Genomic DNA, 19,334 nt, shown 5'->3' with positions numbered 1-19,334 from the left:
CCCATTATAAAAGAGGAGAGAAGAACCCCGCAAGCGAGTAAAATCTAGTCAGAAAAGTTATTAAAAAAAAGTTAATGCCTTGTGTTTGCCATATGTGTAATAAACAGTGTTTGGCAATATTTGTATGTTTTTTAAAAAAATTACTCTCTGTTACCAAAAATCATTTTTCAATAAATTGTACAATAATTGTACATTTGAATACCTACTTGCCATTATTCTGACTATGTTTTTGCTTTCAGAGCTAGTTATTACTTACATTATTACAAAAAACAGTAATAATTGAATGCAGTGACAATAATTTATAATAATAAAGAGTGGACACATAGTCCTACAGATACAACCGGCCCTTTGAGGGTGAGCAAACTGCTGATGCGGCCCCCGATGAATTTGAGTTTGACACCCCTGGGCTACCGGTACTTAAGCAGTTAAGACAATGGAGCAGAAAATCCCTTCAGGCAAGGTTTGATAGCTGACCAATTCACCCTATTGTTCTTCAGTGGTAGTTGTTAATGAGCATTCAGGGATCGCATTAAGAGTTCTATTGGCGATTTAATGAGGGTGCATTGACTAAGGTGGCTCTGCAAGGCTAAAAGGAAATGAATAAGAAAAGGGGGGGGTGTAGCTTTTGATAGACACAGTGATGTTTATAAAAGCAGAGGTGTTCCAGTCTGCCCCTCCTCCTGCATCTGTATACTGTAAATCAGGGGTGGCCACCTCCCAAGAGACTCTGATCTACTCACAGAGTTAAAAACTGGGAGTGATCTACCCCCTTTTGGGGGGGGTTCAGGTCAAAGCTGTTGAGTTTTTTTAAGGAAGGGAAGCCCTGTTTTTTTGAGTTTAGGTCAAACTTGTTGAGCTTCTTTTAGGAGGGAGGCCCATTTTTGTTTAGGGCTTCAGGTCATAGTTCAGCTTTTTTTAGGGAGGAGGAAAATTTTGGGTGAGCTTTTTTTAGGGGTGCCAGTGATCTAGCAGTGATCTACCACAGACATCCAGTGATCTACTGGTAGATCACAATCTACCTGTTGGGCGTGCCTGCTGTAAATCAAGCAGAGAGAAAGCTGCTTGCAAGGCTCCTGTACAGGCGTTCTAGTATCTTCCTCTTGCTGCAGAGTTCCAGCATCACAGCGTCACCCAGAGGCACCCACAAATGTGAGTTATCCCTCTCTCTATTTCTTCCTTCCTTCCCTCCCTCTTCCGTCCTTAATAAAATACGGGGGGGGGCAGATAAGCCCCACATAGAAAGCCCATCAACATGGGTGTGTGTGTGACTCTTTAAAATACAGTATTTACCAGTAATTGGGGGGGGGCATCTAGGCCTCTAGGAGTTGGCTGCTATGCCTAGGACAATTCAAGAAAGCAGATTGATGCATATGCTATGGTAATATATCAATAGAATCATGGAATTGTAGTCGGAAGGGATCACAAGGGTCATCTAGTCCAACCACCTGCAATGCAGGATCTTTTTCCCAAGGTGAGGCTTGAACCCACGACATGGTTGAAATATTATGCTGATATGCAGCAACACCTCGGAGCTGTCGTGACTGCGGCCGTGCCTTCCCTCGCCCTCGTTCGCCCTGCCACCCCCTCTCGCCTGCCCGACCCTCCCGTCCTCTTACTGCAGAGTTCCAGCATCACAGCATCACCCAGAGGCACCCACAAATATGAGTTATCCCTCTCTCTATTTCTTCCTTCCTTCCCTCTTCCATCCTTAATAAAATACGGGGGGGGGCAGAAAAGCCCCACATAGAAAGCCCATCAACATGGGGTGTGTGTGACTCTTTAAAATACAGTACAGTCGTACCTCGGGTTGCGAACACCTCGGGTTACGAACAACCCGGGTTACGAACTTCGCAAACCCGGAAGTATTTTCGCCGTGCGTGCGTGTGCAGAAGCGCCGCACGCCTTTGCGCATGCGCAAAGCGCAAAAATAGCAGAAATAGCGCTTTGCGCATGCGCAAAGCGGCGGTTCGGGCCCTTTTCGGGTTACGAACTTTTCGGGTTACGAACTGCGACCCGGAACGGAGTTGGCTGCTATGCCTAGGAGTAGGACAATTCAAGAAAGCAGAATGATGCATATGCTATGGTTATATATCAATAGAATCATAGAATTGTAGTCGGAAGGGACCACAAGGGTCATCTAGTCCAACCCCCTGCAATGCAGGAATTTTTTCCTAAGGTGGGGCTTGAACCCACAACATGGTTGAAATATTATGCTGATATGCAGCAACGCCTTGGAGCCGTCGTGTCTGCGGCCGTGCCTTGCCTCGCCCTCGCCCGCCCTGCCACCCCCTCTCGCCTGCCCGACCCTCCCGTCCTCTCCAGCCAAGCAGGGTAGCTGCCGATGCTGCCAGCCCCAGAAGCACAAGGTGGCCGCCGCCGCCGCCACGATATCACCAGGCCAGCTGGCCCTGTAGCCCCGCCCACGTTCCCACTTTGGGGCCCTGCCCCTGAACGACCATGGCTTGCCCCCCCCCTAGTTTTGATCCTGGCTACGCCCCTGTCTGGGGCCCCTCCAGGATTAGGGGCCCTGAAGCTTAAGTTTTATCCGTTTCATAGTACGGTAGATCCGTCCCTAGCAGGGTTGCCACTTGCCACCTGTCCTGTATAATACAGGATTGTCCCGTATTGCAATGAAAATGCTATGTCCTGTATTGATACAGTTTCGTCCTTTATTTCAGGTCTTCGCTGTCTGTCTGTCTGTCTGTCTGTCTGTCTGTCTGTCTCTCTGCCAAGTTAGGGATCCTCTCCAAATGCATGTGTTCAAAAGGGTGCGTGAAAGTCATGCATAAGCTCTGGGCATGGGTCTAGCCAGGATTTTTGTTGGGGGGGGGGGCAACCTCAGTTTGCTATGTATTTTTATTGAATGTTATTGATTTAATGGGTTGCAGCAGCTGCTACACCCATGGCTCTGCGTAGCCAACTGCAAACAGATTTACAAATTCAGGTATTCAGGTATCTGAAGAAGTGTGCATGCACACGAAAGCTCATACCAATGGCAAACTTAGTTGGTCTCTAAGATGCTACTGGAAGGAATTTTTTTATTTATTTTTTGTTTCGACTACGTCAGACCAACACGGCTGCCTACCTGTATCAGGTATTTGTGTGTGTGTGTGTGTGTGTGTGTGTGTGACAAATTCCAGAGGGCCACGGCCACCCATTTAGGTTGCAACAGATTGCAGTTTATTTGCTTTGAAGTCACTTCAGGACCGGGTGTGGGGGGGAACCGCTTCCCCCAACCGGTTCTGTATTTTCCCAGATCAAAGCTGGCAACCCTACGAGGACCTTCATGGGGGTTCCCTGCTCAGAGGTCCCGGACCAGGCGAGGCGAGGCCAAGCCCCCAGCTCCGCCCGGAGCAGCAGGCAGGCGTCTCGGGCCGCCGCCAGGAGGTGCTGGGCGCCGCCGCCTCTCGGGCTGCTGGAAGAGCGGCGAGACGGGGCGGGCGGGGCGCCTGGAAGCGGGTGGCTCAGTCGAGGGGCACCGGGCGCCGCCGACTCTGCTCTCCGCAGTCCCCACCATGAGCCACGCTGTGCCTCCTCCCGTTTTCCTGGCGGCCGAAGAAGTGGAGAAGCATTTCCCCGCCGCCAGCCGGCTCATCCCCGCCCTGGCCACGGCCCTGGCCAACTTCTCCCGGGGCGCCGAAGGAGGCGTCGTGCAGCCGGTGCGCGTCGTGGTGCCGATCCAGAAGTATAGCGGGTGAGGACCCGGGATGGGGATGGGGATCGCCTGCCAGGTACATCCCCAAGTGATGTGGGTTTTTTTTTCTCGGTTTGTAGGGTTGTCCCCCCCCCCCCGGCCGCCGTGACTTATGCCATAAAGATAATGGGTGGGATTCAAGCATAGGTGCTAACTCCTTGGGGCTCTGGGTGCCCCGCACCCTCAAAATTCCCCATAAAGAGGCTGGGCACCCACATATTTCGGTACAGCATGCGTAGCACCCACGACCCAGGGCACCCACGGTCGCGGGGCCAAGCTGGCACTCCTGGATTCAAGTCACTGCTACTCTCAGAGTAGACCCATTGGATCTGATGGACCCAACTTGTTCACGCTTATTAACTGGTCCGCTCTGAGTACAAGTTAGCTGAATGCAATCCAACTAAGTCTTACATAAGAGGAGACCCGGTGGAATTCATGGTGGAATTCGTTCCAATAATTTCAGCCGCGGGTCAGTTCCCAGCACGACTAAAGCTGCTTGACGTTTCCTATGGATGTTCATTAAGCTGACGAGATTAACCTCGAGAAACTGGGATCTTTCTGTGCCGGGCCGGCAGCACTGTTGTGGGCTTCCCTGGGAGTAAATCCATGGGGTCTGGTTATAGGTTGGATCCAGACATACTCATTGGGGCAAGCAGATCCTAAACCCACTTTACCTGGGAATGAGCTCCCTATGCATTCAATGAGCAGACATTGTATTGTATAGTCATGCTTTGAGTAGATGTGTTGACATCGGTGGGGCAACTTAGCAATAAAAAAAGACAAACAATGAAGAAATAGCTATTCTTACACACACACACACACACACACACACACACTATTTACAAGTTTTAAACTACAGTATATATATTGTAAATTGGCACATGTTAATGTTCAGTAAAGTAAATACAACAAAATAAGGAATCCAATTGGGCATGCACAAACCAGTTTCAAGCATAGTCATATAAATGTTCGGTTTTATTTTGCTGAGTTTCGTAATGTGTACATAATAAAAGCAATTGCTGTTTTCACTGTACAGGGAAGAAAGGGAGTGAGCAATGCTGAGTTGTGCGCTCAGCAGTTACTAACTTAAAGTTCAATTGATTTCATGGGGTCTGCTCTAAGCACAACTAACGCTTGGATCCAGCTTTGTGAATGAACATGCAGAGAATTGTGCTGTCTGTCTAGCACCCATTGCAAAGGGTCACTTTGGCTTTTTAGAAAATCTTAACCTACTGTCATCAAAGGCTGCACTTTCCCCATTGTGTTCCTTTTTGGACCCAGGAGTCCATGAACGCACATTTGAGTGTATGCCTGCACATGTGGTCCCAGTATTGGGGACTAGATTACCCTTTGGGTGTGTTCCAACTCTGCAGTTCTATGCCTCTGTGTGCTCTCTGAAGTAAGCCCTGTAGAGTTCAATGAGGCTTACTCCTAAGAAAGTGGGCATAGGATTGTAGATGGGCAGAGAATTCTTGGAAGGGGGCCTGGGGGGCTTCATTAACTGCAAGCCCCGAAACGACAAAACCCTACAACACAGCTATAAAACTTTGGCACCAGTTTAGAGTGAATTGGACAACGTTGAATTTCTGGGTGTTAACTTAAAACCGCTGCTTGATGTATCAATTACTCGGGGGCATGGCACGCTACAAAACACAGGGTTTGTGCTACAAAGCGGCTGCAAAACTTTGGTACCCGTATGGAGGGGACCCAAAATTTCAAGGTTCGTAATTAATGAAGCCAGCCTATGAAGTATCCGCAGCCCTGCTGGCCAAGTTGGAAGATGAAGAACATTTTTTGGTAATCTTTCAAGGTGATGTAATTGAGCCCTTCTCTGGGAAACTGGTTGGCTTAGTATCCTGCAGGTCTGTGGATGACTCAGCTCTGCCACACACCCCATAATGCCCATTTTTGGGACTGTCTGCACCAGCTTCTTGACTGCCTGTGCTTTTGACATTAATCAGGGTGTTATGGTTGCACTTAGGGTGTCCCCAAACTCCTTGTTGTGCCCAGATGCTGCTGTCATGAATGCTCACTGATGGCACACAGGTTTCTACTTTTATTGACTCTGTACAGTTCCAAACTGTTGTTCTTTCCAAGTAGAATTCAGTCACCCTAGCACTTTGCACATAAAAATGAGCTAACCAAATTGTGAGCTGTTGATGACAGTCAGGAGCCTTGTGGTCTGCTAGAACAGTGTTTCTCAACCTTTTTTGGGCCACGGCACACTTGTTCCGTGAAAAAAATAACGAGGCACACCACCATTAAAAAAGTTAAAAAATTTAACTCTGTGCCGCCCTATATTATAATTATGACTGTAAGAAACACTTGCCAAATATTGCTTTCCGGCGGGTCAGTGCTGTGTATTGGCGGCCGCCAGGCTCGTTCGCACTGAGCTTTGGGAAAGAGGAGGAGAATTATTGCTTTCCGGCGGGTTAGTGTTGATTATTGGCGGCCGCCAGGCACGTGACAATGCAAATCGCCCTTTTTGTCGCCGCACGTCGCGGCACACCAGCCAGCGTCTCGCGGCACACTAGTGTGCCGCGGAACAGCGGTTGAGAAACGCTGTGCTAGAAGATGAGAACAGATTTATTGTGGCAAAACTCTCTCTCTCTCTCTCTCTCTCTCTCTCTCTCTCTCTCTCTCTCTCTCTCTCTCTCTCTCTCTCTCTCGGTGTGGACTGGCTCCAGGAAGTGCTGCTCTCCAACCACAGCAGACTTGCCAACCTGCTTTGCTGAACCTTAAACAAATTGTTGCCAAAGCTTAGCCTGTGGTTTTAGAATACTTCTTTTATGGGGGAAAAGAGAAAACAAGTTCCTGAACGCTTGCATCTGTGGCGATTTGCTTGAGGTTTGCCACCCTGGGCTCCTTTGGGAGGCAAGGCAGGGTAAACAAAGAAATAATTGCCAAGGTTTTTCACTGACACCTACCTTGGGCTGCCTATAAAACAGGGGTAGGAAATCTCTGGTCCTCCCTGGGCCAGGCATTGACTTGGCAGTATGTGTCAATTAGCAGTGGTAGCCAACTTCCAAGAGACTGCGATCTACTCACAGAGTTAATAATTGGCAGTGATCTACCACCTTTTGGGGGGTTCAGGTCAAAGTTGTTGAGCTTCTTTAGGGAAGAGGAAAGTGACATTGAGCTTTTTTAGGAAGGAAAGCCCTGTTTTTGGTGGTTCAGGTCATTTTAGGGGTGCAGGGCAAAGATGTTGAGCTTTTCTTAGGGGAGACAAAGTTTTTTTAGCATCTTTGGGGGGAGCCACTGATCTACTGGTGATCTACCACAGATGTCCAGTGATCTACCGGTAGGTCACAATCTACCTGTTGGACATGCCTGAATTAGGGCGTTGGCAGGGAAAAACTGTTACCTCCTGGAGCTGCTGGCATCATGAAAATAACCTTTCTTGGACTCCTCCCGGAGGGGCGCCACTAAAAGCAGATGGCCACACTGGCCAGCACTTATGAAAGAGCCCTCAAACCTTGTGCCAGCCCTGGTGGCTTAAGTTATTCATTACACTGTCTTTAAAGTTTTAGATTAACTTGCTAGCTTAGTTGCTGAGGGAAGAGACCACACTTGAATGACCATTGCACCGCCTCCGTCTTCTGCTTGTAAGCTTTTTAGGACTCATGCCTGCCTACAGCGCGGAAGATGACGCATTGACAACCAAGCTGGTGACCTTTTATGAGCACACACCGGATCCTGCTGTTCCTTCCCATCAAGCAACAGTGCTCCTGTTTGAGCCAAGCAATGGCACTCTCAAAGCTGTAAGTCTCCCAAGGCAACAGTGAGCACAGTTTGAACCGCTTTAGCCCCACCAACCTCAGGCTGCCCTCAGCCAGCTGGCTCCGCCTGTCATTATCTCTGGCGCCACCTACTGTTGGACTCCTTGCCTCCCTCTCAATCAGTCTCAAAGGGCCCTAGCCACCACTGCCTGGCACATGGCGGAGAAGAGCATGCCCCCCACCTCTTATCAATGTGTGAGGGGTATTCCCTTGGAGGAGGGATTGATTATCCATCCAATCCGGGAATTGTAGCGCTGTGCTACAAGCCACACTTCCCAGGATCCTTTGGGAGGAAGCCATGACTGTTGAAAGTGGCATGATACAACTCTGATGTGTTGCATGGGTGGGCCTTGTCCGCTTGAGGAAAAGCATTTTGTATTTAACTTGCATCTTGCTGTTTTTCTTTTCGTTCTATTTGATGTTCTCCTTCGGGAAGGTCATGGATGGTAGCGTCATAACAGCAAAACGGACAGCGGCTGTTTCTGCAATAGCCACCAAGGTGGGTGCTTTTTATTAAGTGGGACAAAGAAAGGGACTGTGGTTTGGGGGAAATGGCATGGTGGGCCAAATTGCAGGCGCCCCCCCCCCAGGCCAGGATTGACCTGCAGCCTGGGTGTTCCCCACCCCTAATAAAAGGACATAGGCTTTAGGGTTGGCAAAAGTTGTTAATATGAAAAGTGCCATATGAACAAGTTTTTTGCCCTCCCCTGTTGGATATATTTTCAGTTCTTAATGCCGGTGGATTCTGAAGTGCTGTGTATCCTAGGAGCTGGTGTTCAAGCCTACAGCCACTACGAGATTTTCACAGAGATGTTCTCGTTTAAGGAGGTAGGAAGTTCAATTAAACCAACAGATTTTTATTTTTATTTTTAACGCATTTACCACTCAGCAATAGCTTCTGACTTAGGCGTTTCTAGCATGCGCAGAGTACCTGTTGATTTGTCGGACACCTTTTGGTCCCTCCCCCCGGGGGCGGAGGAAAGGGGGTGCAATGGGGGCAGGCTGCCCCATGTGTCAGCACTGAGGGGGTGACAAATTGGCGGGCGGCACTCACCATGGGGCCTGCAGCACGCCCGTGCCACGCATGGCCGAGGAATGCATTAGGGACTGGCAAATTAATTTTATGCGTTTTCTTATGTTTACACTCTCCTGGAAAAGTGTCCACGGGTCCCCTGTCCATGTTGTAGTAGGACTTCCTTGAGGCAAAGATTTTATGTAGTCCCCGAGAGGGTGAAAGACCAGCCGCTCCGTTTCCCTTGTAGGTGAAGATCTGGAATCGGACCAAGGAGAAGGCGGAGAAGTTTGCTCGCTCGGTTCATGGGCCAGTCCAAGTCTGCTCTTCCGCTCAGGAGGCTGTCAGCGGGGCGGACGTGATTGTAACGGTCACGATGGCAACAAAGCCAATTTTGCATGGAGAATGGGTGAAGCCCGGGGCCCATATCAACGGTAATATATGCTTTGTGTAAGGATTTCTCCCTCTCTGGATACTTAAAGGGGTGGTTGACTTTGTTGGACCCAGGGAGCTTGATGTGGTCCAAATACTAGCGGGGGACGGGACCTGTTTTCTGGTGTTCCAAAACAGCTCCTTAAAGTGACAAGGGAGGGTTTTTGGCTAAACGTTTGGAAGAACTTCCAGATAATTTGAGCTGTTCCACACAGAAGCAGGCTCCTTTGGAAGTGATGGACTCTCCTTTACTGAAGGATTTAAAGCAGGCATCCTCAAACTTTGGCCCTCCAGATGTTTTGGACTACATTTCCCATCTTCCCCAACCACTGGTCCTGTTAGCTAGGGATCATGGGAGTTGTAGGCCAAAACATCTGGAGGGCCGCAGTTTGGGGATGCCTTATTTAAAGCAAGGGGTCAGGATTCTTGGTTTCCCCTCCCTGGCCAACATCTCAGCTGGGCAAAGCCACTCACTTGTCCATCTCCTGATGTCACTGTGATGGAGGAGGAGGAAATTGATGGCTTGTTGGCCATGATGGCTATGCTCTGCCTCCAAGTTCAGAGGTAGTAATGCTTTTGCATACCATTTGCTGGCAACCACAGGAAAGGGAGGGAGCTGTGGGTTCAGGTCTTGCTTGGGGACTTTCCCCACAGGCATCTGGTTAGCCACTGTGAGAACAGGAGGCTGGACTAGATGGGCCATCGACCTGATCCACCAGACTCTTATATACATATGTTCTTATCAGCTGGTCGGTGGTAACAACAAGCAGGGCCGTCTTAAGCCTATCCAGTGCCGTGGTTCAAAGATCCCTCCGGCACCCTCCCCCCATTTCCCAGAGTTTCTGACCTTTTTACATCGCTGCCGGCAGCTTTGCGGGGCTGGAGGAGGTGGGCAGCGGCTGGAGGGCGGCTCCTCTGGCGGGGAAGAGACGGAGGCTCCAGATGTGGCGCTGTTTCAGCGCAGCAGGCGAGGGCAGTGAGCCTCCGCCTCTTCCCAGGCGCCCTCCAGGACTCGGCGTGAACTTGCCGTCCTGGTGCCCTGCGCCACTGGTCTCTATGGGCAAGACGCCCCTGACAACAAGCCTTTCTTGCCAGGAAACAGTCGGAAGCAGTAGCATAAGTGGAGTAATGAGACAATTGTCCTAACATTGAGCAGAAGGATCTAGGTATGGTGCAAGGTTGGCCGTCAACATTCAACAAAAGTGTTAGCAATTGCTCCCAGAAATAGGCTTGCTTAGTTGGGAAAGGGAAAAAGAAAAGCACCTTGCTTTAATTAGCTGTAGCTAAAGCATCTTGCAAAGGATTAGCTGATCCAGATTAACTGGTTTTAAAGAGGGGGTGCTAATCTGTTTACAATATCGATTCGAGGCACACTTACATTGAACTGCAGTCTGTTAAAATCAGTAGGATTCGCTTCCACACAATGCAGAAAACATTAAAACATTCCTGAGGCTCACCTGTATTCCACATTCCCTAATTACTCAGTACAGAATTTCATGATAGAGGCACCAATTTGAATATAATATTGAGGGGCCCTAGGTGAGAACCACCCCACCCTGCCCTATCAATCACAAGACACAGCACGCACATCACATTTGAACAGCAATGCCCATTAGCTTTGAGGGGCAGCCCCCGCAAATATATTATTGGGGGCGAGGGACCTCGGCCTCTAGGAGTTGGCTCCTCCTTCCATTGTGAGTTCTCTGAGTGGGGGCCAATCTCATCTCTTTTCAGGGTTTGGCTCTGTTCTCTTATGAATACCTTCACAGCAGATGAAGAACCCGCCGGTTCTTTCTTGGAAAATTTCTTTGAACTCTGGTTTCTTCTCATTTTACTTCCTGAAGTGACCTCCCAGGGTTAAAAGGTCCCTGCAGATGTCTCCTTTCTTTACATTAGACCCATTGAGATTAATGAACCTCAGTTAATTGTGTGCATTAATTTCTAGAATCTAGTTGCATCATACCAGCCACTCCACTTCTGTCCTGCATTGTCAGCAAAGGACATAGAAAGGGATTTGTGGAAGCGAATGGGATATGCAATTCGAGATTTCATCACTGTCTGACCAATTTCCACCCACCCCTTCATAATCAATCCTTTGTGTGATGGATTCTTCATATTGTGTAGAGGCACATAATGAAGAGTCGGGGGACAATTGGTGTCCTCGTTCACGACCGCAACACATAAACAAAGGGATGCCTCTCCTTCCGTCAACCCACTTCCCAGGGAACTCATTTCTAATGCTTGAGCAGGTTTTCAGAAAAATATGTGAGTGTTTCTGTTTTGCATAACTGCTTTCTGTCACATTCTTTATATCCGCTTAAAAGGAGGCTGATGGTGCCTCATTCTCCTTAATTATAGGTTTTGGATGAAAACAAAAAACAACAACAAAATCTCTCCTAAAATTTCAAGTGATGCAATCAAATATTGTCACATGTGTAAGGGCTTTCAACCAGATGGTGGGTAGAAAGTGTGCCACACTGGTACATTAAAAACAAAACAAAAAAACTTTACCAAATAGCTAAGGCTGCCCTGATCCAGTAGTGTAGGATTCTATTGCCTCTTGTGAGGATTCTGACTAATATCATGCCAGTTACCTGAAGGAAGAACTGTGTGGCAGGATCTTATCTGAGGGGAAAGAGTGCTTCTGGGGAAGGACTGCTCTTTATTTATTTTATTTTTTATTTTTGCTGCGAGCTGATGGGAGCTCTTTTCATTGGAATTAATTTTGGTCAATTTCATTTACGACTCATTTGCAACAAGACACCCTGAAGCAGTTCGCAAACATATGTAAAACAGTTATACATGCTTTATCGAGGGCAAGACAGCCAAAACCACCAGTGGCAGCAGCTGTAAGTTAAAAAACTGTTAAGCAGAAGAATGTGTGAATTTGCTTTTTCCTCCTCCCCACTTTCCCCGTTTTCCTTTTGATCTATGTCTTCGTAAGGTGCTCTGGAAGCCTCACTAGCTGAACGGGTGGGATCTAAATGCTAGGGGGTATTCTTACTGCGGGACCCAGGTGGCGCTGTGGGTTAAACCACAGAGTCTAGGGCTTGCTGATCAGAAGGTCGGCGGTTTGAATCCCTGCAATGGGGTGAGCTCCCGTTGCTTGGTCCCAGCTCCTGCCAACCTAGCAGTTCGAAAGCACCTCAAAGTGCAAGTAGGTAAATAGGGACCGCTCCGGCGGGAAGGTAAACGGCGTTTCCGTGCGCTGCTCTGGTTCGCCAGAAGCAGCTTTGTCATGCTGGCCACATGACCTGGAAGCTGTCTGCGGACAAACGCTGGCTCCCTCGGCCTATAGACCGAGATGAGCGCCGCAACCCCAGAGTCGTCTGCGACTGGACCTAATGGTCAGGGGCCCCTTTACCTTTACCTATTCTTACTGCAGAAGTGTCCCCCTTCCCACATGGCATATGCAGAGGCGTTGCAATAGGGGGCGGTGCGCCCTGGGCTTCACTCTGCGGGGGGCAGCATGGCGCCCCCTCGCTATTATGGCGGCGGTGCGACCGCCATTGCAGAGACCTCAATGTTTCTGGCCTCACCCCTCGCTTCTTCCTGGCGGGGCGGAGGCAAGAGGCAGGCCAGAGAGCAGCGTCAGTGGCGGCTGCTGATGCCCCTCGCCGCTCCGCCTCCGCCTGAGTAGGAAGAAGGCAAAGCGCGCGGCAAGCCGATCCATAGTGCGCTTTGTCTTCTTCCTACTCAGGCTAAGGCAGAGCGGCGAGGGGCGTTAGCGGAGACTGAGTAGGAAGAAGCACAGTCGCACTACGGAGCGGGTTGCCAGCGGCGGTGCTCCAGCGCCCGGATCCTCGGATCCAGGCGCTCGAGCACCGCCCCCGGCAACTCGCTCCATAGCGCAACGTGTGCGTCATGATGCGTGTGTCTAACAACCCTTAATAAAATACAGCACCCAGGATTCTTTGGGGGAAGCCGTCTCTGTTTAAAGTGGTATGATACTGCTTTCAGTATATGGTGTAGATGTGGCCACAGTAAATGATACAAGAGCATGAATGAAGCCCATGGTTCAGCCTGGGCCCTGGAGTCATTTAGCACCCTTTGTGTGTTAAACATTAATATCTCTCCTGCTTTGCGAGAGTAATTCAAAGGCAATTGTCAATTGTGACCAAATTGTACCCATAAGGTTGGGGTGATTGTCTTAACCCTTTTCATCTTGGGAGATAAATTTCCAATTCGTTTATTTCTGTCTTTTAGCCATTGGGGCAAGCAGGCCTGACTGGCGGGAGCTGGATGATGATGCGATGAGGAACTCTGTATTATACGTCGATTCGAGAGAGGCTGCTATCCGTGAATCGGGAGATGTCATTTTATCGGGGGTAAGCAAGCAGGAGTGAGAGGGTGGAGGGTTGTGTGTCTCCTTTTACCAATACACTTTGAGTGAAGTCCCTGAGACCTCTGCCCAAGGTAGCCACGAGCATTTTTGGAGATTCCCGATAGTTTTCTGTGGGGATGACACCAAGTTTGAGGGGAAACTTTGGCAAAGGACCCTTTCAAGGACTCCTATATTTTGCGGGACATTGTGGGAGACTAGGGCTTGCCGATCAGAAGGTCAGCGGTTCTAATCCCTGCGACAGGGTGAGCTCCCGTTGCTCGGTCCCAGCTCCTGCCAACCTACCGTAGCAGTTCGAAAGCACATCAAAGTGCAAGTAGATAAATAGGTGTCGCTGCAGCAGGAAGGTAAATGGCGTTTTCATATGCTGCTCTGGTTCACCAGAAGCGGCTTTGTCATGCTGGCCACATGACCTGGAAGCTGTACGCCGGCTCCCTCGGCCAATAACGCGAGATGAGCGCCGCAACCCCAGAGTCGGTCACGACTGGACCTAATGGTCAGGGGTCCCTTTACCTTTACTTTACCATCAAATTTAATTTCCCACAATCCCCCTGTGTAGAATTGTCACTTCCATTGGTGCTGCCATTTTACCTTCCCACAATCCCCAGGGGTGACTCTACACCAGGGTGCCAAGTGCTGGTGCCAGGCCTGGTTTTCTGTGGGGACTGAAATCTTAAGAACCCTTAAGAACTTGTATGCCTGTTGTCTTTGTCCATGGAGTTTTCTTGGCAGGGATACTGGAGTGGCTTGCCAGTTCCTTCTCCAGGTGGATCACGTTTAGTCAAAACTCTCCACTATGACCTGTCCATCTTGGGTGGCCCTGCATGGCATAGCTCATAGCTTCTCTGAGTTATTCAAGCCCCTTCGCCACGACAAGGCATTGATCCATGAAGGGGTGCTGGAGGAGACTCTTGAGAGTCCCATGGACTGCAAGAAGATCAAACCTATCCATTCTTAAGGAAATCAGCCCTGAGTGCTCCCTGGAAGGACAGATCGTGAAGCTGAGGCTCCAATACTTTGGCCACCTCGTGAGAAGAGAAGAATCCTTGGAAAAGACCCTGATGTTGGGAAAGATTGAGGGCACTAGGAGAAGGGGACGTCAGAGGACGAGATGGTTGGACAGTGTTCTCGAAGCTACGAACATGAGTTTGACCAAACTGCGGGAGGCAGTGCAAGACAGGAGTGCCTGGCGTGCTATGGTCCATGGGGTCACAAAGAGTCGGACACAACTAAACGACTAAACAACAAACAAAGAACTTGTAACTGTGTTTAAAGGCAGGGCCAGAGCTCAGCCTGGGGAGAACCCAAAGCTCTTCCCCCACCCCACCCCACAGGATTTCCTGCAAAATCTCAGGTTCCCCAAAGTCTTTCGATACCTTCCACTTGTGATGCTGTTTTGGCTTTGCAAGCCTTTTTCTGCACCTCAGAAAATGGTGGAACCAGAAAATGACAAAAGGTCTGTGTTTGTTTTGCAGGCAGAGATGTATGCAGAGCTGGGTGAGGTGGTACTGGGAACAAAACCAGCTTTGCGTGAGAAAACCACTGTGTTCAAGTCCCTGGGTAAGAATGTCCCTGCTGTGCATGAATAAGAGTGCAAGACAACACTTTATTATTTATCTCCCCCCCCCTCTTGCGTGAGAATGCTGGTGATTATCTTCAAATTGACAACGGACTCCCCCCATTTAACAAAGGCAGGCATGCCTCTTTCCCTCCTTGAAGACATCAGACAGAAGCGATTAGCATCAACAGGGAAGCCAAGATGAATCAATGTATTGTTCGTCTTTGTATGATGCATGAGCTCTCATCGTAACAATTCCCCCCCCCCACAAAACTTTAGAACTTAACAAGAGTCAGGCAATGGACCATCAAGTCCAGCATCCTGTTCTCGCAGAGGCCAGACAGATGCCTCTGGGAAGCCCTAGAGCAGGGCATGAGCGCCACAGCCCTCTCCCTGTTTGTGATTCCCAGCAACAGATGCATAGATGCATGCAGTCTCCAACAGTGAAGGGAGAACGTGACCATCGTGGCTAGTAGCCGAAAGCCCTGTCTTCCAGGCAAGCTGTCACATGAAGCATTTATCTATTCCTTTGCCTCATTTTTTAAAAAAATAAAACTGCAAAACCTTTCCAGGAACTGGGTGGGAGGTTTTTTGTGACATCAGCCAATCGGCACCAGGCACAACTTGAATAATAACAATTGGAAGGGACCATGAGGATCATCTAGTCCAGGCATCCCCAAACTGCGGCTCTCCAGATGTTTTGGCCTACAACTTCCATGATCCCTAGCTAACAGTGGTCGGGGAAGATGGGAATTGTAGTCCAAAACATCTGGAGGGCTGAAGTTTCGGGGTGCCTGATCTAGTCCAGGGTTTCCCAAACTTGGGTTTTCAGCTGTTTTGGGACCACAACTCCCATGATCCCTAGCTAGCAGAAACAGTGGTCAGGGATGATGAGAATTGTAGTCCACAAACAGCTGGAGACCGAAGTTAGGGAAACCCTGATCTATTCCAACTCCCTGCAATGCAGGAATGTTTCGTCCAATGTGGGGCTTGAACCCGCTACCCTGAGATTAATAGGCTCGTGCTCTACCAGCTGAGCTGTCCCCTTTCTTTTGTCTTTTGGAATTCTGCAGAACCAGCTTTAGAGCTGTGACCCAAAGAGGAAGCAGTTACCTTTGAAGTGAGTTCTTAAATGATTGAAAGTGCTTTTGGAACAGCCTCGGTGCTAAATAATAGTTGTGTGTCTGCCTTTCCTCCCTGAGAACAGCTGGCAGTCCAGATGGACTTTGTGCCTGTAGGGTGTGGAGCTGGCAACCCTTTGATCAGTGGGCAGGGCCATGTGGCCTTTGTTCTGGCTCCATTGAGGGAAACATCCTGAAAATGGGACATGGGTTGGTTGCAGGTGTTGGTCAGCAGGCCAATTAATTAGGTGAGGGTCTTTGGGGTCTTGTCATCTTTTTTGCCACTCTGGAGTAATTGAGTAATTGAGGCTGCTTACACACTGTACACTTAAAGCAGGGTTTCCCAAACTTGGTTCTCCAGCTGTTGTTGGACTACAGCACCCATCATCCCTAGCTAGCAGGACCAGTGGTCAGTTCCCTCCCTCCCAAAAAAACAGCTGGAGACCCAGGTTTGGGAAACCCTGATTTAAAGCACACGGCTTCCTCCAAAGAACCCTGGGAGCTACAATTCCTAGCCCTACAGGATTCTTTGGGGGAAGAACCACAGAGCCTGCCCTAGAGCTTGCCAATCAGAAGGTCGGCGGTTCGAATCCCTGCGATGGGGTGAGCTCCTGCCAACCTAGCAGTTCGAAAGCATGTCAAAGTGCAAGTAGATAAATAGAGACCGCTACAGCAGGAAGGTAAACGGCGTTTCCGTGTGCTGCTCTGGTTCGCCAGAAGCAGCTTTGTCATGCTGGCCACATGACCTGGAAGCTGTACGCCAGCTCCCTCGGCCAATAATGCGAGATGAGCGCTGCAACCCCAGAGTCGGTCACGACTGGACCTAATGGTCAGGGATCCCTTTACCTTTACCTTTTATGTGCTCCAAATGCATGGTGGCACTGGTGGAAGTTGGAGTCCAACAACATCTCAATGGCGGCATACTGGGGAAGGCTGGTGTAGATAGTATTAGAGCCTTGGGTCTTCCAGATGTTGCTAAACTACAACTCCCATCAGCCCCAGTCATGGTCAGGAATGGTGGGAGTTCAACATCTGGGGGTTAATGGTTCCCACATCTGTATCAGATACACCCATGTATATTCAAATTTGCTTAATATGCAGACTCCTTGGAGTATTGTAGAATGCAGTAGAACTAACAGATTTTAAAATTCTTGTATATGATCTGATCATTCTTTTCCTCCGGAAAATGCTGTGGGGTTCCCCTCATCCTTGTTGACTGTGATGTCAATTGTTGTTTATTTTAGGAATGGCGATTGAAGACACAGTTCCGGCGAAAATGATATTTGATTCCTGGTCAGCTGGCAGCTAAAATGAAGATCTTCCAATAATCCAAGCAGCAAAACAATATTGAGAATGAAGTAGCATTTAGTGTTGTATCCCCACTTTAAGCAGGAGCTGTTTTTTTTTAAAATAAAAATGATAACATTACCATCTTATACCCACTTACAATGGGAGAAAATCTCATTGAATTGGGGGTGTGTGCTTTCTTTTGAGTCAATATGCATAGGATTGCAGTATAACTTATATAGTATTTCTGTTGAGGACAAAGTAGTTAGAATAGAAGAACAGAATAAACCAAACTTTTGTGACATGCATAACCAATATTTTTTTCTGTCCACTTTGGTTTTGATTTACACTATTTAATTCTGTCTTGTGCTCACTGTGAGGTAAACAGGCACGGGGTTCACCCTCCCCCCAAAATCTTTAGAAGGTTACATAATTTCTTGCTGCAAAGCATTAGGTTGAAAATTATTGTCAATAATAATAATAGGCTCCAACCACCTTTTCGAGTCGCATTTGGCAGCTTAATTTCATATCTTCTCAAGGATGAGAAATAGTTCAAGAGGCTCATCTATGATTAAGCTTGCCGCAGTTGTAAAATAATAAATAGAATTTGCAATTATCTCCTAGCATCTCTGCCTTTCGTTGACATTGAGTGGATCAAGGAGGATTGCAAAAAATCATAATCGTGATGTGGGTCAAATCCTTTTGAGCGGTATTTGCTTAAAAAATAGAATAGCAGAATACTACATTTTGTATTGCTTTAATACATAATGACTTTTCCCTCTTACACCTTATTTTTTAATTGAAGTGAGGCTGTATTGGTTGAAAATCTCTGGTAATGGGTGTTTACTGAATTTTGCTACAAGTTAAAGTGGTTATTTGCATTTTGATCAGATAACCACACAGCATAGCTGCCAAGTTTTCGCTTTTCTCGCGAGGAAGCCTATTCAGCATAAGGGGAAATCCCTGTAAAAAAGGGATAACTTGGCAGCTATGCCACACAGCCTAGGGCTTGCTGATCAGAAGGTTGGTGGTTCTAATCCCCGCGATGGGGTGAGCTCCCATTGCTCGGTCCCAGCTCCTGCCAACTTAGCAGTTTGAAAGCACATCAAAGTGCAAGTAGATAAATAGGGACCGCTACAGCGGGAAGGTAAACGGTGTTTCCATGTGCTGCTCTGGTTCGCCAGAAGCGGCTTTGCTGGAAGCTGTACGCTGGCTCCCTTGGCCAGTAACGCGAGATGAGCCCCGCAACCCCAGAGTCGGTCACGACTGGACCTAATGGTCAGGGGTCCCTTTACCTTTACCAGCATTTGGTGTTTTTGCAAAAAGTGGAGTGGGTGTGCATGCCACCGTTTTCAAGATAATTCATGGTGTTTAAGAAGTGGATAGAGAGAGGTCCCCCTCCTCTCAGAATACTAGAACTCAGGGTCATCCAATTAAACTAATTGGCAGGATTGTTCAAGTTACAGGTAGGTAGCCATGTTGGTCTGAGTCGAAACAAAATAAAAAAATTCCTTCAGTAGCACCTTAAAGACCAACTAAGTTTTTATTTTGGGATGAGCTTTTGTGTGCATGCACACTTCGTCAGGATTGTTGTTGTTTAGTCATTTAGTCGTCTCCGACTCTTCGTGACCCCATGGACCAGAACATGCCAGACACTCCTGTCTTCCACTGCCTCCCGCAGTTTGGTCAAACTCATGTTCGTAGCTTCGAGAACACTGTCCAACCATCTCGTCCTCTGTCATCCCCTTCTCCTTGTGCCCTCAATCTTTCCCAGCACCAGGGTCTTTTCCAGGGAGTCTTCTCTTCTCATGTTGTGGCCAAAGTATTGGAGCCTCAGCTTCAGGATCTGTCCTTCCAGTGAGCACTCAGGGCTGATTTCCTTCAGAATGGATAGGTTTGCTCTTCTTGCAGTCCATGGGACTCTCAAGAGTCTCCTCCAGCACCATAATTCAAAAGCATCAATTATTCGGCATTCAGCCTTCAGGATATTCAAGACAAACCAGAAGCCCTTCTTTGCAGAACAGTTAATTTATATGCGGCATTCACTGCCACAAGTTGCAAGGATGACCTGTGGCACATATGGCTTTGAGAGGATAGAGGTTTATCAGT

At 48.5% G+C, this 19,334-nt stretch overlaps 1 protein-coding gene across 2 annotated transcripts; it reads left to right on the top strand.

The window, feature by feature from the left end:
- The first annotated feature begins 3,421 nt into the window (after positions 1-3,421).
- CRYM (crystallin mu) lies at positions 3,422-17,834 on the top strand. Of its 2 annotated transcripts, none has more exons than XM_035131589.2 (8): positions 3,422-3,694; positions 7,305-7,455; positions 7,910-7,972; positions 8,200-8,301; positions 8,736-8,919; positions 13,124-13,245; positions 14,735-14,819; positions 17,183-17,834. In XM_035131589.2, the coding sequence occupies exons 1-8, from the start codon at positions 3,516-3,518 to the stop codon at positions 17,245-17,247; spliced, it is 951 nt and encodes a 316-aa protein (XP_034987480.2). In that variant the 5' UTR covers positions 3,422-3,515; the 3' UTR covers positions 17,248-17,834. The 2 variants fall into 2 exon arrangements, with proteins under 2 accessions (XP_034987480.2, XP_060138821.1); XM_060282838.1 differs by having other exon boundaries at positions 3,636-3,694; positions 7,313-7,455.
- The last annotated feature ends 1,500 nt before the right edge of the window (positions 17,835-19,334 follow it).

Source organism: Zootoca vivipara, chromosome 14, assembly GCF_963506605.1.
Source record: "Zootoca vivipara chromosome 14, rZooViv1.1, whole genome shotgun sequence".
Lineage (NCBI taxonomy): Eukaryota > Metazoa > Chordata > Lepidosauria > Squamata > Lacertidae > Zootoca > Zootoca vivipara.
The sequence above is the reverse complement of the archived record's forward strand: the minus strand, read 5'-3'. Positions and strand labels throughout refer to the sequence as shown.

What these genes read in the sequence shown, in the direction of transcription:
- CRYM (XM_035131589.2), top strand. Translation starts at nt 3,516, where the DNA reads ATGAGCCACGCTGTGCCTCCTCCCGTTTTCCTGGCGGCCGAAGAAGTG. An exon ending in CCGATCCAGAAGTATAGCGG is followed by an intron (nt 3,695 to 7,304) that starts GTGAGGACCCGG and finishes TCTGCTTGTAAG; the next exon opens with CTTTTTAGGACTCATGCCTG. An exon ending in TTTCTGCAATAGCCACCAAG is followed by an intron (nt 7,973 to 8,199) that starts GTGGGTGCTTTT and finishes ATATATTTTCAG; the next exon opens with TTCTTAATGCCGGTGGATTC.